The 17,134-nt window shown below is 41.2% G+C and overlaps 1 protein-coding gene across 1 annotated transcript; it reads right to left on the minus strand.

Annotated features, from left to right (window-relative positions):
* Positions 1–6,681: 6,681 nt before the first annotated feature.
* LOC308282245 (uncharacterized protein C4orf54-like) lies at positions 6,682–11,286 on the minus strand (the record flags this gene model as incomplete). The annotated part of the gene is made up of 1 exon (XM_080722590.1): positions 6,682–11,286. The coding sequence occupies one exon, from the start codon at positions 11,284–11,286 to the stop codon at positions 6,682–6,684; it is 4,605 nt and encodes a 1,534-aa protein (XP_080578716.1).
* Positions 11,287–17,134: the final 5,848 nt, after the last annotated feature.

The following is a 17,134-nucleotide window of genomic DNA, read 5'->3' on the forward strand; positions in this document are numbered from 1 at the left end:
CGCCAAAGCTTTAGTACGTGTCCTTTGACATAAATCTAATTTACCTCTTTCAAGGCGTGTCATCTGTTTTTCATCTTTACGGCAATCGAATTTGATCAGACTTATTGCTAATATGCAAAAGACAGCCATGATACTCAGGGAAATGAAAGGAAAGATGTTATCAATGTACTCACTATCAAATTGTTTTAGTTGTGCAGGCCTCCATTTCATGCATCTGTTTAGTGCTACAGTAGCATCACTTGTTTCCTGGAAGGAATTGTTTGGGAAACTTTACTGCTACTTCAGTTCACTGAAAGTTCTATGAGCCGTGATTAAATACTTTAGCAGTTGTCTGCTGTTGTACAGCAGTTATTACCGTATTAGCTTGATTAGGGATTCCTTTCTGGATTGCCCGTATATCATTATGGACCCCACTCATGTGTTTAATTAAGCACACATTACCTTTTATTAGTGAATTAGGATTGATTGAAAAGACATTATCAAGGAGGCATCTTCCTGATTGTTGGTCAAGGTACAGGGAGATGGTCACATAATGGAGCTTGGCTTGGGCTGGCAGTCCATGTACCGGCGTAACACATGAGCCCCTCTTTGAACACGCAAATTCCATTCAGCTCTTAAAACTGTTTCTTTGTGCATGCGTGTACACACACTCTTTGCTATTAAAGCATTTGATTTTATGGTTTCACCATTTAGTTGGTCCTTGTGTATTGTACACAGTACCTGAAAGCTCCATTAAAGTTTCTTTCAGACATTGTAATTTACCAACAGACTCAAGCCATATTCAGTTTGCTTGCATTTAGATTTTTATTCCAAACATTCATAGACTTGTCTGTCTACAGTGCAATCTTCTCTCACTGTTCATATTTCATCACTTTCAAGCATGCATGTGCAAACACTGCACTGCTTCCCCTTCAACATATCACTTGCTGTCATCCTGACCTCTCGCTCTTTATGAGACAGTCCACACAATCCATCGGTGTATATAATGTATACACCATGCCCCTTAAATGACTGCCTTGCATACTTCACATGTTGTTTCATTCAACGTGGCGACCTGCCGTTAGGCATTCACCAATTCACCACTTTTTTTTTAAACCATCCTCACTTTCAATTGACCATCTAATTTCAAAAGCAAGCTTTGACAGTCGATTTCTTTCAAAGGGCTCGGTAGCCGACATGAAGTCAGAAAGTCAAAGGTGGACATTTTAAAGAATGTTTTCAAAAACATTTAGTTAATCTAATTTTTGTTACAGTGCATTCAACTGGGCTAAAATTAACAGAATGTCACCTTTATTTGATTTTAAATGTTTAAGTCCACATAGTTCTACATAAACTAAAGTGTACTGTATTATCACAAATAGTTTCAGACATTTGTTACTGTCACCTTTGGTGACGAAATAGGTGTAATTCAAGTGCAATTTAAGAAAGAACATATTGATAGTATTCACAAAATAATGTCAGAAATTGGATATTTTGGGCATAATTTTACTTGATATGTATGTGAGAGCATAAACATGAATAAAAAAATAAAAAGTATATGACAGGATGTACAGTTTGCATGTCATCTACACATAATAGTTTCAAAGAAAGTGATTTCCCAGTGTCAGTTTGGACATTGGATCATTAGCTAAATGTTTCTGAAATTGGTACTCATATTTGTGCAAATCGTATCATTTCCGATGAAAATCATTGCTTTACTTGCACTGCTCTTAAAGTGCTGGCTGGCAACTCTGGTTGGTTTTGTGTAAATGAAAAGTTACTGAGTTTTTAATTACTATAGTTAAATACTGATGTGAATCATTGTAAAGTAAAGAGCAATCCATGTTGAATCTACTGCACAGTCTACAACCAATTTTGCGCAAATCACTGCATGAAGCCATACATCTGTAATGAAATCAACTCATAAGGCAATTCATAAAGTCATTTTTTTGTCATCCGCCTATAGGCAAAATAACATGTATTTTACAGAGTTAAGGTACATAGACTGGCCAGCAGCTCCAAATACCTTTAATTTATTGTTCAGTTTTGAAACATGCTAAATCCACAACCTACAGAATTAATTATTCACACAATGAATCTTGCTTTAAGTGAATGAAACTCATTTACATAGCGTGGGGAACCCTGTTGCTGCACTGCAAAAAGTATTCAAAAGGAAACAAGAGCACTGACAACAAAACAAAATAACATCATATCTTCACTGTACAGAAGTCAGCAATGAACAAGGTCAGTGATATTCAGTCAAATCTGGAGTTTTACCTTAAAATTGGGGAATGGACCCATATGGGTCCATTTTCACACTTTCAGAGTAAATTTTACATTTTATTGTGTAATGGTGTGGATATTAATAGTTTAGTGCACAAGCCTGATGGGAGTTGACAGGCCAACATATATACAATGTATATGTGTATATATATATATATATATATATATATATATATATATATATATACATATACATTGTATATTTATATATATATAAAGTTTACAAAAAAGTACATTTTGAACAAGACAACAAGACGAAGTTATAGACAAGACCCGGAGACCATTAGCTTTAACGTCATACCCAATGAATGTATCAGTCTAATACAGTGGTTCTCAACCTTTTATGGATCAGGGCCAACTTAAAAATCTCGAGAGCATGTTTATTTTCATGATCAGTCAATCGATTGTGAAAATCATATTGTTTTGACATTTTATTTGGGGACCCACTTGCAATATCCTCCCACGGCCCACCGGTGGGCCCCGGGCCACAGGTTGGGAACCACTGTTCTAATACTGTATGACCCTCTCTCTACAGTGAAGTAACTTGACTCCTTGTTGTATGCCCACAGAGTGCTGAAATACCATGCATAACTTCTCACCCCAGACACTGACACGTTCAGACAGACAAGCACCATGTCCTTTCTCCTTACACAAAAGTGTAAAATAAACCACGACCAATAGAGGAGGTTATCCTCTAAAAGTCTCAACTGTTGCTGGCTCTGTTTATCTCAGCACTACTTGAGAAACATTTTGTCCAAGTACGTTGCTGAACAAGATTCCCAGCTTCAGTTTTTTCTAAGTAACACATTTTAGTGTTTTTTTATTTTTGCTTATCCTACTTTAAAACATTACTATTCAAGGAGTGTGCTTTGAACATGCAATACAAATATACATCACAATATACTGTACAGCACAGATATTAGCAGCACTGTGTGACACAATTCAAAATGGGTTCACCAAAAGTACAGTAATAGCCTATTATAGCCACATATTCTAAAAACAAATGGAAATGCTTTGTTGAACAATGACAATATTGTGATTGCAAATAAATGGTCCTGCCCTACAGTATCTTAGTCAATTACCATTGGAAGAATAGGCTAACTGACAAAAACCTATAGACTGGAGAAATATTTTAGCAGGACAGCCTGAAAATATTGGTTTGAAACCTTTGCTAAATTTCAATTGCTCTTAATATGAACATCATGGGCACTGAAGGAAAAAGTATTCTGTTAAACAAACATCAGTGCTGACAAGTGGTCCCTGTCCTCAGAAAATGTGTAAAGAAGGTGTTCATCACAATTTTTGAAGCATTGTGACAATGCTACACTAACATTTTGTGCTATATTTAAAATGATATCCAAACAGCTAATCAGTGTAATGGAACTCCTTTTGAATCAACATTTTGCAGTGTCCAAACTGAACAGAGATCAGTTCCCGAGACAGCAATTGATTATTGAAATTACAAAGCAGCGTCATGTCTGTCAGAGCCTTGCAGAGCACTGGCCAGAGGACATACTGTACTAGCTTATGCTTATTCTGCAACATGCTATAATGCATACAGTAGGTGGTGGTGGGAGCTAAGGGATATTGATCTTCACGTGATGAAGTGGGGCTCGTAGTGTGGGCTGGCGATGAAAAGTTCTTTTAAAAGGGTAGATTCCTCACTGGACACCTCTAAAACAACAACCACAAACAGAGAAAATGTACATTAAACTGAGATTAATGCAATATAAAATGTACAAAACATACGATTGTACAAAGTAATATTTAAAATTAGTTGGGTCTGCATTACTGATGTTACAACCAATTTCAGCTGTGACCATGTGTCCATATATCACTGTTTCACAAAACCTAGGTATTCCTGTTTGAAATAAAGTAATTCATTCTCAGCGAATAATGTTAAGCACATCAACTCTGGCGGTCCTATTTTGGGCTACATTTTGAAACCCTTTTTCCCTGAACTTTTAAAGCAAAAATAGCAATAGCAAAGTTCACAACAGGTCCCATCACAACTGCGAACTGCCATTTTTATTTGTCATACCTCAAAGTATTATAGGACTTTTTATTGGAAACACCCAGAATGGGTAATGCTCTGAGCTTTCAGTAACAGCTCCAAATCAGCTGACCCCGTCCAGCCAAAACTACAGCCGGGGCATGTGGCACGATTTGTTTGCATAGTGCTGAAGGTGAGTGGTGCTCTCTGCCTCCTCCTCCTCCTCCCCAGTTAGGAAAAAGTCGAGGGGGAGGGGGCTATAAAAAGTTGACCCTATCACAGCCTTGCAGACTCGCTTCCAAGCCAGAGCAGCAGTGGCAGCTGTCCTCCCCCTGCATCAGCACAACAAATACTTTACATTGCCTGACCTTTTCCTCCAGCATCACTATCCCAGCCATGCCCCCCTGTCCCTCTGCCCCTACACACACACACACACGCACACACACACACGCACGCACGCACGCACGCACGCACGCACGCACGCACAGACACTTGTTGTACTCCCCTTTGCACCACTGGTCAACCCTGCAGCTAGGCCCCCTGCCTGCCACCAGTTGACATGGATCCTTCATGATCATGCAGTTGTATCAGTACTCTGACACATTAGCTGTGAATGTCTTGTGAGTAGTTGTAAGTGAGTGTATGAGAGACAGAGAGGAAATCTAGTCATGGGGAAGGGTGGCACTTGTGCATTTAACAAATTAGTAAACTATAGAGTGGCATTGCTAAAGAGTATATAATTATATTGGAGTCAATCAACTTCTTTCTGTCTTTCATTAACAAAAAGGAAAGAAGAACTGTAACTACAAAGGCAGCTTTGTCGTTTTTTTATCACCGGCAGGTCAGAAGCTGGACAGCCGAAAGTATGTTTTTGCCCTTCGACTGTCCATCCATCTGTCCGTCTATCCATCTGTCCATCAGTCTGTGAGAAGCTAATCTCAACACCACTGGACCGATCAGCATGAAACTTTGCAGGCCTACATAGTAGGCCAAGGAAGAACCTCTGCTTCAAAAAGGTTACATCGGCCTCATTTGAGCGCTGTTTTGTCCTATGAATCTCGAATCGTAGGTCAAACAATCAAAAGCATTTTCCCCTGGATTCCTTGGCTCACGATGGAATATTAATCGTATTCATCATTTTATCTTTTTGTGTGAAAAACACACCTTTTGCTACAACTCTGTCAGATTCTGTCCAATACTCACACACTTAGCAAGAAGTATGTATCAGATTTGTCAGCTTCTACTTTGTTTGGCTATGATATAGTCTTCCAAAGTTTGCGGGAGTACCCATTTTGCACAAACACACACACACACACTCCCATTAGGCTAAGGAAGGACTGCCAATCCTAATTCCTCATGATGGCACCATATCAGATTTTCCAACTAATCAAATCCGAATCAAATCGGTACATATTATCTCTAGAGTCAAGATCTATCAGTCAGAATTGTTATACTCTGTTCCAATTGCCTATGATTGACTTCACAAGTTTGGTAGCCCTACTTGGGTAGGGTTAGGGCACACTTTTCCAATTTATTAATGATTTCTGCTTTTGTAGTGGCTACTGCGAAAAACTGTACCAGACTTTTTAATCTGCTCTGAGAGAGGTCGAAGCCGAAACACATTAGCCTTAGTAAGCACTTAAGCCTAAGTCTTGCTTTTATTTATTTATTTAGAGTGCTGCTTTTTCCACTTTGGTGGTTTCTTTGAATATAACTGTACAGCTTTCTTGTCATGGCAACATTTTACTGAAATGGCACCTACATAGAACAAACACATTCATTACGTTAAAGGTTATCTCAGTTTAATGAAGGGTTTCACGACACAGATTATGAATAAGTCAATGTAAAGTGTCACAGACTGGAATAGTTCCCTGTGACACTTTCCAACCCTGAGAATAAACCATGTAAACAAACTCGTCTCACACTATCAAAATAGCCCGACAGTGTGTAATGCAGAGAAAAGGGAACTGAACAGTCTAGCTCTAGATCCATCATCCCAGTTGAAAATCCTATCTCCTAACAAGCCGAGCCAGAGTTCATCAGTGTCAGGTTACCTGTCATGAAACTATTGCATGTCTATTAACGCTGACATCCCACCCCAGTAGCCACTCTAGGCTGCTTGCATTATCACTAATGCATTTACAACTGCATGGCAAACATGGCATTGGACACGAAATAGTAAAATCAGATCCCTGCACAAATTCAGATGCCCGTGTGAAAGCTGGGCTTGTTCAAATATAAACTACCTCAAACTATCAGATCACATCAAACTAAAAAAGGAACTCTATGAACTCTCTGTGGCTTCCATACTGTTTGTGCACTTTTAAGCTAAGCTTAAAAATAAGAAAGAAAGAAAGAAAGAAAGAAAGAAAGTATATTGTACTTATTAATACCGTATGTATGTGCTCAGGGTGACTTACTCTTGGTTACCGATGTTCCACTACAAAGCTCATGGTTGTGCCATCGAAGGAGGGTGGAGCGATGATTCTTGGACCTTGTTGTGATGTGATGCTAATAACTGGCTTGATTTCTGAACTTGCTGCCCTTCCCCTGGTGTTGACATGTGCCATAGTCACAGGTAGCCGCGGTGGCACTTTCGCAGCCCCTCCTGTAGCGCTGTAATATGGGCTCTCTGTAACTGTTGTGCACTGGGCTTGCCCGCTGTGTTTCCCCCTTGCATCCTCTGCCGCAGAAAGATAGACTTTCTTTGGTGGCTGTGGCTGGGCAGGCAGAGTTGGTGAATGGATCATTCCTGGGTAAATCATGTATGTGGGGGCATAGGTACCAGGGCTTAGTGCCAGGGGTGACACAGACAGGGGTACAGGGGTGACAGGGGCCACAGGTGAATGTGGCATGGGTACGTCCACATACTGACCTGTCTCGGGGTCAAACAGGCGTTTGGTAGTGGCCTGTAATGGTGTCTCTACCAGGTAGTAGTGTCCTGTTGTGGGATCCAAAAGCACCTTGCGTTGGGTTTGTGGGATCGCCTCTACACTTGCAGGGCTAGGTGACACGGTGACAGAGGGGGAGAAGCAGAACACCTGTGGTTGTGGCCCTTGTAAAGTAACTGGCACAGGCTGGTGGTAAATGGTTGCAGATGGCTCCTCCATGACAAAAGGTGACCTTTTCAAGGACTGATCAGAGCACTCGGGTCTCTTGGCATCACCTATGCTGGCCTGACCGTTGGCCTGACTAACATTAGAACTGCCTTCTTTGGAAATTATATTGGGCTGCAGCTCGTCTTGATTCAGCACTTCGATTTCACTTGTCTCTCCCCCCCCTGGTATGGTTAGATAGTTCTCAGAGTCAGAGTTGGACAGTGTAACATTGGCATTGGTGACATTGCATTTGACCTTTCCCTGATCCCCCTGCCCACGTTTTGGAGGTGCTATTTTCACTGACAGTGGCGCCATTGGGGTTTTAGAGCTGACACTTTTCTTAGTAGATAATGTTTGTATGCTGCTTTGTAGAATGTCATTCCCCAGCGAGCGAACGCTGACAGGTGCCTTACCGCTACTCCCAAAATGGAGCACACTTTTGTTGCTAAATGTTTTACTGTGTTGCGATTGAGTTGTGAAGGCATCCTTGTTATATGGAACATGTATGATTTTAAGAGAGCCTTTTTTTTCTGGACACTTGCGCATTTCTGACATGGGAGCATTAATCAAAGATTGAGAGACCTTGACAGTGCTCGTTTCAGCTTCTGTCAGTCTGTTGCTCGCTGCTGCTGTCATCACTTCATCTGCACCTTGCTCTTCACTGGCAATGAGTGAAAGGACATGGCTGCTAGTGACAGGCTGTGGAGCCTGGGATTTACGCTTCCATTCATTTCTGTCAAAAACATAAAGCTGTTCCATGGTTTTGACAGCAGCTTTTAGTTTCTCTAATGCAGCCTGTTTGGGTATTTTAGACTCACTTCTCCTGTCACCTGTATCACCCATCACCCTTTCCTGCCTCTGCCTTGACAGTTCTGATTGGTCTGGATGGATGTGTTTGGCTAAGACAGGTGCCACTCTGCTCGTGGTACACTGTGATGATGCAGTTTCAGATTTGGAGGTTTCGGGTAAGATTTTGGGAGACGACCTGCCAACCTCCATTTGTTTCTGTGACAGTGCATCAGTTGTAGCTGTAGGTTGTTTGATGTTACAATTTGTTTTTACTGAGTGGCACTTAATGACGATGGGAGACGGCAATAGATGCGTGATGGTCTCTTTCTTAGTCCTGTCCTCATGCGTATCAACTGCGGTAGAGGGAATAGTGGAACATTTACTTTCACTATTATCCATAGACACAAAGCGATATGAACTTTTCACTAACTTGCGAACATCTCTGACATGATAGATGGGTGTTTGAAACTTGCATTTGTTGTCTCTTATGTCTCTAACTGTGAAGTGTGGAATCTTATCTGACGCAGCCAGAACATGGCATTTGGGCTCACCAACTGTCCTCATTGTATTTACAGTATCATAACTTATTTTAGGGGTTAAGAGGCTGGCGATATTGAGTGTATACCCTTTATTTTCTTTTACACTTCTCAGTCTAATCTTTATCTCGGGTGGCTTTGTCTCCTCCTCTTTCTGCGCGGCTTTTACACCGTTCAAATCATTTTCACTGTCCTGCGCTCGAGCAGGTGTGTGTACGACAGGCGTGCTGCTTAGCAAGTCATCTGCTCCATCCTTCTCTTTTGAGAGGAGATGGGAGCTTGGAACATAAAGCTGAGACAATTTAGTTAAGGATCTGCTGGCATCCATTTCTTCCTTTGCTGTGGCTCCACTTGTGGATGGAGGTTCACACGCATCTCTGGGGATTTCAGACTCTGGTTTAGCTTCCTTTAATGACTGAAATGCACTGTTTTGGCTGGGGTGAAGTTGTCCTTTTGGAGGCTCACTTGCATAATTCTTGTCATCATGTCCTTTCGCTGACAGAGCTGAGGTTTCCAATGCATCTTCTCTTGTATGCTCCTCCGTGGGCTCACAAGAATTAGCCCGACTGGACACAGTACCTTGTTCATCAAGAGAACTAAATCCTGAACCTGTTTCTGAGGTTTGCCTGTGAAAGCCTTTTCCCCGATACCTTTCTTTCATGGCTTCATGATCATTACATTGACAGCATGGGGAGTGTGAGTGATGTTTGTCACGAACTTCCCCCCTTTCCATTTTGCGCTCTTGTTCAAATTGCATCTTTTTGGAAATTACATTTTTCAAAAGACTTGATGCAAAAACAGCCTTATTGTGTGTACCTCCTACGGTACCCCCAGCATCATGGTGTTGATAATGCATTTCACACCCCAGCTTGGCTGATACGTTGCCGCTAATCTCATGTTTGGAACGTGATCCGTGCGCCTTTTTGGAACATTTTGGGCGCTTTGCACCTTCGGGTATCTCAGCTTCAACATTGCAACGAATATTCACTGTTTCTGTCAAAGTGATGACATCACCCTGCTGTGGCTGAAATGGGCCTTTGAGTTCTATCTTCTTGGTAGAAGAGGATGCTTGTTGAGAACATGCCGTTTTCTTGTTCAGTTCATACAATTTGGTTTGGGTATTGCTAATCGACTTGCCATGTATATTCGTCCTGTCAGTGGTCTGGCTCATCTCGAATGTTGCGCTTGAACTCTCTCGGGCAATGGTATTCTGATCTCTTCCCTGGGACATATTGCCATATTTTAAGTCTACATAAGCTGACCACTTGTTCAATCCAATGCCATACTCTGACACCGAAGACTCGCTAGAAGCACTAAGATTAATTGCATCAAAGTATGGGCATGCCAAGCTGCGGAAAGACTTGGCGGTTAAATTACGCACCTCCTTATCGGCGTCGTCCAGCTCGCTGATCGAACTGGACGCACCGCTGGAATAGTCATTAATATCTTTACCTCTTAATTTAGTCGCCAGGTGCTGACGACCAGGCGCGGGGATGAAATACTGGGGTCTGTCGCACAGGGCCTCCGCTCTGGCGTTGGAACTCGTGAAAAAGAAGTGGCCCCTGCCGTCTCCCACGTGTTTAAAAGTGTTGTCATTTTCCAGAACACTGTTGGGCTCGTTAACCGCCCGGGAAGAGGTTTGGATCGATAAATGAATCTTCCCCGCGGGGTTAATCGCTGCTCCGCTCTGGTTTTTGCACACAGACCTGCTTTCATCGGAGCTGGCGCACTTGTCCGAGTCGCACAGCTCGCTGTCCGGCTCGGCTCTGACCGCCGCTCCACGGTCAGTGCGCTGATGATGATGATGCGCAACGTTAGATTGCGCTTTGTTGCTTTTCGCTTGACCCCTGCCATCCCGCGTTAATGTTCCATTCTGACTTTCGTCACTTTCAAAAGACGCGTAATCCACAAAGGAATAAACCAGGTTCTCGTCCTCGTAGTCCCAACAACTCCCTCGCCCCACTTCGTAATCTACGTCGTGGTCCAATTCTGTCAGCTGGATCTCGTGCGTCGTGATGTAGTGTGATTCGTCTTCGATTGTACCGGTATCACTTCCACAGTGCTCTGACAGCACCACACTCTCGCCGTCATCAGACTCAGATTTACTGTTCATCTCCGTGTATTGTAACTCGTCACTTTCACTGCGGACATTTTCATTGCAGTCACTCGGTGCAGGGTTGAACTCGTTTTGGAATTGGTTCTCATATTCGACTTCATTAGGAACTCTGGTCGATAATAAAGTGTCCAAGGGATGTTCACCTGCAACAGGTCTGTCGGTCCACTTTTCCTTTGAATGTTCCCCCTGGAAGTCCCCAGAAATAAGTTCGTCCTCACCCCCAAAGCCCTTGAGACCATTGGGGCTCCTCTCGTTCGATGTGTCATTGTCGCATTTGATAACGGCAAGCTCATCGCCCTCTCCCGTAAAAGTCACTTTGACAGTTTTTGTTCCGTCTGATTTCATATCGAGCAAGTTGTCCAAATCAACATAGTTGGATTCATCTCGGCGCGTCTCGGCGTGGCATTTTGCCTTGTCCTTGTCGTCTGGGAGCAGCTTTCTGTAAAGTCCAGTGTCATCTTGGTAAGTGAGAGTTTTCTCGACTGCTTCCATTTGTCGTATTTCTTACCGTCAGGTGGTCTTGTTAAAGATGTTATCCTGACACAGGACGGAAAACTCTGCAGGCGTGTGAGAGGGTGAGAGGAAGGAGAGATCGTTGGGGAGGGGAGGAGAGGGGGGCGTTAAGAGAGAGAGAGGGGGAGAGAGAGACGCCGAGAGTGACAAAGAGAGAGGGGGGAGAGAAAAGGAGTGTGACAAAGAGAGAGCGAGGGTGGCGAGAGAGGGAGAGAGAGAGAGAGAGAGAGAGAGAGAGAGAGAGAGAGAGAGAGAGAGAGAGAGAGGGCAGGGGGAGTCCCAAGGAATCCCCCCATATATCTCTTTGACGTGTGGGGGTGGAGCTGTTGCCTTAATTTAGCGGTGTATCAAATACAGATAATTTGCCTATCTCGTTAACTGTTTGTGAATTCACCACTGGGTCTGAATTTCGTGGGTTCAGCACTTTTTTGAGGGAACAGCTCCTGTTAGATATTTTACCAGTTCTCCTGTTTATGTGAAGGGTGACGGCAGCTATTCACTGCTACACACAGTGCAAGATAAGGTACAATCTTTTTATTAGCGTTATAAGGGTTTAGGCTATGTATTATTTTACTTATACCTATTTGATTAATTTCAGTTATAGCCATATTAACATGTTGATCATTATGATTTGTTTCCCAAACATCGCAGACCCAATTTTATGGCGAGTAAGCTTATATTTTTTTTAATTTATTGTTATTTAAAAATATTTTTGTTTTTATTTGTTTGATTTTTATTTCATAAAAAGAAATCACTCTTTTTCATAAATAAATATTCAAACTTTTTTCAAAAATAATTTGTGACTGTTGTGAGCTATTTTCATTATTTGGATCCCAGGGAGACATCACAAAAACATTAAGAAATACCCCCCATCCGCCTTCATCATTGGCCTGCCCTTTATCAGCTTTGGAACCGCTATAACTAAGACACCTCAGGGCGACAAGCAACCTCGCCCTAAAGCGACATCGCCCTAAAGGGCCATGTCTTGGCCGTCTGGCCAGTGATGTATATCGGACCAGTTACCCATATACGGAGACTCATATATGGAGATCCATGTACTGAATATGGAGATTTGCTGTGAGACCCCAAACATGCTTTCTCAGTTATTTATATGTGAATGAAAATCCTATGGCGTCTATCACATCTGACATCATACATACAATCCCTTTTATGCCCATACATGGAGATCCCTGTCTGAACCAGCCACACATATATGGGCTGTCTTCCTCCATATAAGGGCATTCCCATATGATGTCCTGTTTGATATGGGCTTAATATTGATGACATCAGGGATCTCCATATATGGGCATAAAAGGGATTCTGTTAGAGCGGTTCCCATGAGATCACAACATACAATCCCTTTTATGCCCATACATGGAGATCCCTGTATGAACCAGCCACACCACTGTGATGTCACCTGTTTATGCCCATATAAGGAGATCCCTGCTCTGAGTATCTGACATCACCGTGATGTCACCTGTGATGTCACAGTGATGTTTCAGAGGAACCACAGTTCTGATACGGTCAAGATGTGACGGTTCTGACAGTAAACTGCGACCTACGGTCGCAATCATGCAACCTAGGCCCATGTGATAATCTGAAATATACACTGTGGATGTTATTTTATGACAACTGAAACTTATAAATGCCTTAAAGTTGTAATACTTTTTGACATAAGAATGTTACCAAGATGCCCTTCCTGTTGAAACATGACTACCATAAGGAGGAATAACAAATACTGCCAGCTGCTACAAGTTGGCTCAGATCATTTACAATTTGATGTGAAGTAGGATTTGTTTCAATCATATTATCATTTAACTTGTTCCACTATCCAACCCTGGGTCAAAAACTGAAAGAATTGTGCCAATGGGAACTGTTTGGTTGTTAAATAACAGACTTTAGATTCACATGGTATTGATTATATAAAGTGAGCCTATTTCATGTAATAACAATCCAGTTATTAAATGTCTCCCTGTGTAAAAGAGACAAGTGTTGTTTCTGGACAGGGCCCCAAATTCATGGAATAAATGGGGGAGAGGTCATGCAAGCAGTTGCTTTCAGGCAGAGGACACATTGAAGTCACATTGATATCAGACGAGGACATACACAACCAGTCTAGTGTTAATCTTCTTAAAGAAAGATTTGCATTCACTGTATATGCATTCATTATATATTATTGACACTTAAAACAATAATGTTTTTATCTGACAGAGTTTTGTTGAAACCCTTGTTAAAGCTTACTATCTGTCATGAATGGAAAGCTGAACTGTGTCACCTGTATCCAAATAAAGATCATGTCAAAACAGATCATAGCAAGCAATGTTTAACCATTGTATATCTACGCTGGATACTGTTACACACAATTGGGGAAATTTCAACAACGGACAACTGAATCTTTCACGTGGAACTGTTGAAGTGCTCAAACTATAATAATGTCAAGACCTTCTCTTTCCTCATAGTTTGTGTTAACATGCATGTAAATAACAAAAATTGGTTTATGTCTTTCTGTGCCGAAATGTGGACACATACAGGTTTAAACGACCTCCACAGATTTAGGTACTGTAGCTATTTAAAAAGGGACACCGCTCACGCAAGCATGTTGAGATCAGTTACTTACAGTGGCTACATTAAAACAGCAGGTGTTAAATCATGAGCACCATTAATCAAAGCTGAACAGTCCATGGTAAGTCCTTTTAAACTATCTCTCTCTCTCTCTCTCTCTCTCTCTCTCTCTCTCTCTCTCTCTCTCTCTCTCTCTCTCTCTCTCTCTTCTTACTCTCTGTCTGTCTGTCTGTCTGTCTGTCTGTCTGTCTGTCTGTCTGTCTGTCTGTCTGTCTGTCTGTCTGTCTGTCTCTCTCTCTCTCTCTCTCTCTCTCAAATAAATGCCAATACAAAGTAGAATACTGGCAATTGTGATTCATTTTGTGGAAAATGGGAATTTGCACGTTGCATGTGATCATTGATCATTTTGCAATAAATATCAGTTGTGCTGCAAGCATAATATGTTTATGTTTCTTGAGAGATAGCGCCGTAGGAATTATGTTACTGACTACAGTGTGCTGTGTAACCCTTGGTTGGGAACTGGAGATGTTTGAGAGTTTGAACACCTGCTGTGAAGCATTCACCAATAGCCAAAGGCTGTACTTCACCATTACTGCCAACAAAATGGAAGAGGTCACATTTGGATTTACAAGTGTCATATATGAGCTAGTTTTGTGGATGTATAGGCTAGGGGTGTCCAAAGTGTGGCCCGGGGGCCAAATGACGAATTTTATAGGCCCCATGGCTTAATTCCTAAATTCTACTATAAACGACCCACCAGCACTGTCAAACAAGAATATTTTATAATATCATTTGTCAGGATTCCTTGTTCCCTGTTGTCTCATTCTGAAGGGATCAAAGAAAGGCTATTGTTGTATTGTTTACCTTGCACGTCTGGTTACATTTGGTTATGTGAGATATTTGTGTTCAGAGCACACACCTGACAAAAGACCATTGATATTAAATATGATGATGATAGTTAAAATAAAATATTGTAATTGCAATGCATATCGACTGAAGGTAAATTTTGTCAGGAGATGTAGTCGGCCCTTGGGTGTTTTAAAATGTTCTAATGTGGCCCCCTTTGAACAAAGTTTGGACACCCCTGATGTAGGCGATAAGAGACGTAGTCTACACCACGGATATTGACAAATGGTCATAAGGTGTAACCAGCTGTAGTTTTACAATACTGCTGTCTTATTGGAGGTTTACGGTTTATAGATTTCTGTATCCCTCGCTGGACCCTATCTCTGCCTCTCAACCTGGATCAAACTATAAGGAGGTCCTATTCTTCATTAAGGCCAGCAGCTTCAAATAAAGCCACAAAGGTTGTAATCTAAGCTGCCATTAACCATGATGAGGGGAAACATTATAGATTCCACCTCTGGTTGTATGACTTTTTGCAGTCCCACAAATTTTGGGACATTGCCTCACTTAACTCCAGATCAATTGGAGGTATTTAGTTTGATCTTAGCTTGCAGCGGTAGTGGGTCTGCTAAATGCCTATGCTGTTTAATTTCCATAAATGTTTTCCTCTGGATGTGTGGCCACACCTGATGAGATAGATAGATAGAAAACTTTATTAAGGTGTCACTCCTCAGACTGTACAATTTAAAAGCAGACAACATTTCGTTTAGCAGTTTGAGGACCACTCACTTGGAGTTGTGAGACACCATTAAATAGACAAGAATTAAAACGTTCATTAAAGTACATACATATAAAAATGAACAGTTACACATTTAAAACGAAAAAAAGAGAATCAGACAGTACAAAACAAAAATAAAAAATACAAATACATAAAGTAAACAAAATAAGTGGTTGGGGCAGCTTATGAACCTATACTTAGAAAAGCTAATCTTCTTTTTAAGATGAGATGGCAGGCTTTGCCACATTCATTTGTGCAGTATTTACCAGCTAAAATTACATTCAATTTATTATAATCATCAAGACCATTAAAAAGTTCTACCTGTTGAGATAATGAAAGGAATAGTTCAGACCGGATATCCTTGTATAGATCACCTGTTTCTAGAGCTAAAGGAGCCACTCCACACCTGAACTTGGCAAACGCGCTCCTGTGCTGCCTGGACATAATACTTTGTACATACAATTCAGTTTCAAATCTGTTCAAATAAAGAGACAGTAGGTACGCAGTTTATTTCCTTCTGGCTTGTTAATTAGCTGAAGCCACTTCTCCTCATCTGCCACTGCAACAGCCTGATCAAGGCACTTTATGTCACTTCTCGAGAGAACAGTGTCTGTGTTGGCAAGATGAGGTAAGTGCAGCGAGCCAAAGAACATTCTAACAGTATGAGCATAGTTCTTAACACTTCTGTTCTGGTCCACCCTCACAAATAGGTCTACATGTTTACATAATCTGGTGTCAGGCATGCTACACATTCTCTATGAGTGACAACTATCAAAGGACAGTCTAAGCTGTTGGAAATGACACCTGTTGATTTGAAACATGTCTAGCTAGACTATAAAACCTTATAAAATCACTCGATTCTAATTGAGGATTAAAGGCAGACTGTTCTCTGTAGCCATTTTATAATTAAGGGAATGAGAATAATACCTTTAAATTAATTACTACAATTTGTGTCTATAAATGATATACAGGGTATATACTGTATGCAAGGATGGTAGTAATCAGTAGTAACAATATGATATGATATAATTATTATTTTTGTTTTTTGAAATAACCATCACATTTACAAGATGATGCATGACAAAGGTCTGTACTTGTCTGGATTGTTTGCATCTTGCAATACATTTATCAGACATGTAGGCCTACTTATTTCATATTTATTTTTAAACTTTTGAACAATTGCGTGCTTTTCTATGCAAGTCCATAAAACATCCTGTCCTGATCACATACTCTACTGAATCACCTCTAGGAAAATATGTAAGATTATATATACTGTGGCATCATTTGGTTTCAGTTTGCATGTGTCATGAGTGATTCAGGGATACTCCGGACTAAAAACAGCAATGCAAGATGGGGAGTTGTCATGAATTATGCCAGCAATGGCAGATATGTATGGCTCCCTTTGGCAACGGGTATTTAGTTTCACTCATGTTCATAGACTAATGGTTCTAAGACAAGGGTCAGCACCTTGTTAGGACTTACTAGAACAACCAGCAACCCCATTGTCTATGCAATAGAAGAGGTTAGTCATACCACCTTACTCTTACACTCACATTCCTAATCCCATTCTCTAAATATATACTGTGTGTACAGCATGGATGGACTCATAACCTCATTCTCCTCCAAATACACATACACATA

The sequence above is a fragment of the Nannobrachium achirus genome (genome assembly GCF_963921795.1).
Source record: "Nannobrachium achirus genome assembly, chromosome: 3".
NCBI classification, from domain to species: Eukaryota; Metazoa; Chordata; class Actinopteri; order Myctophiformes; family Myctophidae; genus Nannobrachium; species Nannobrachium achirus.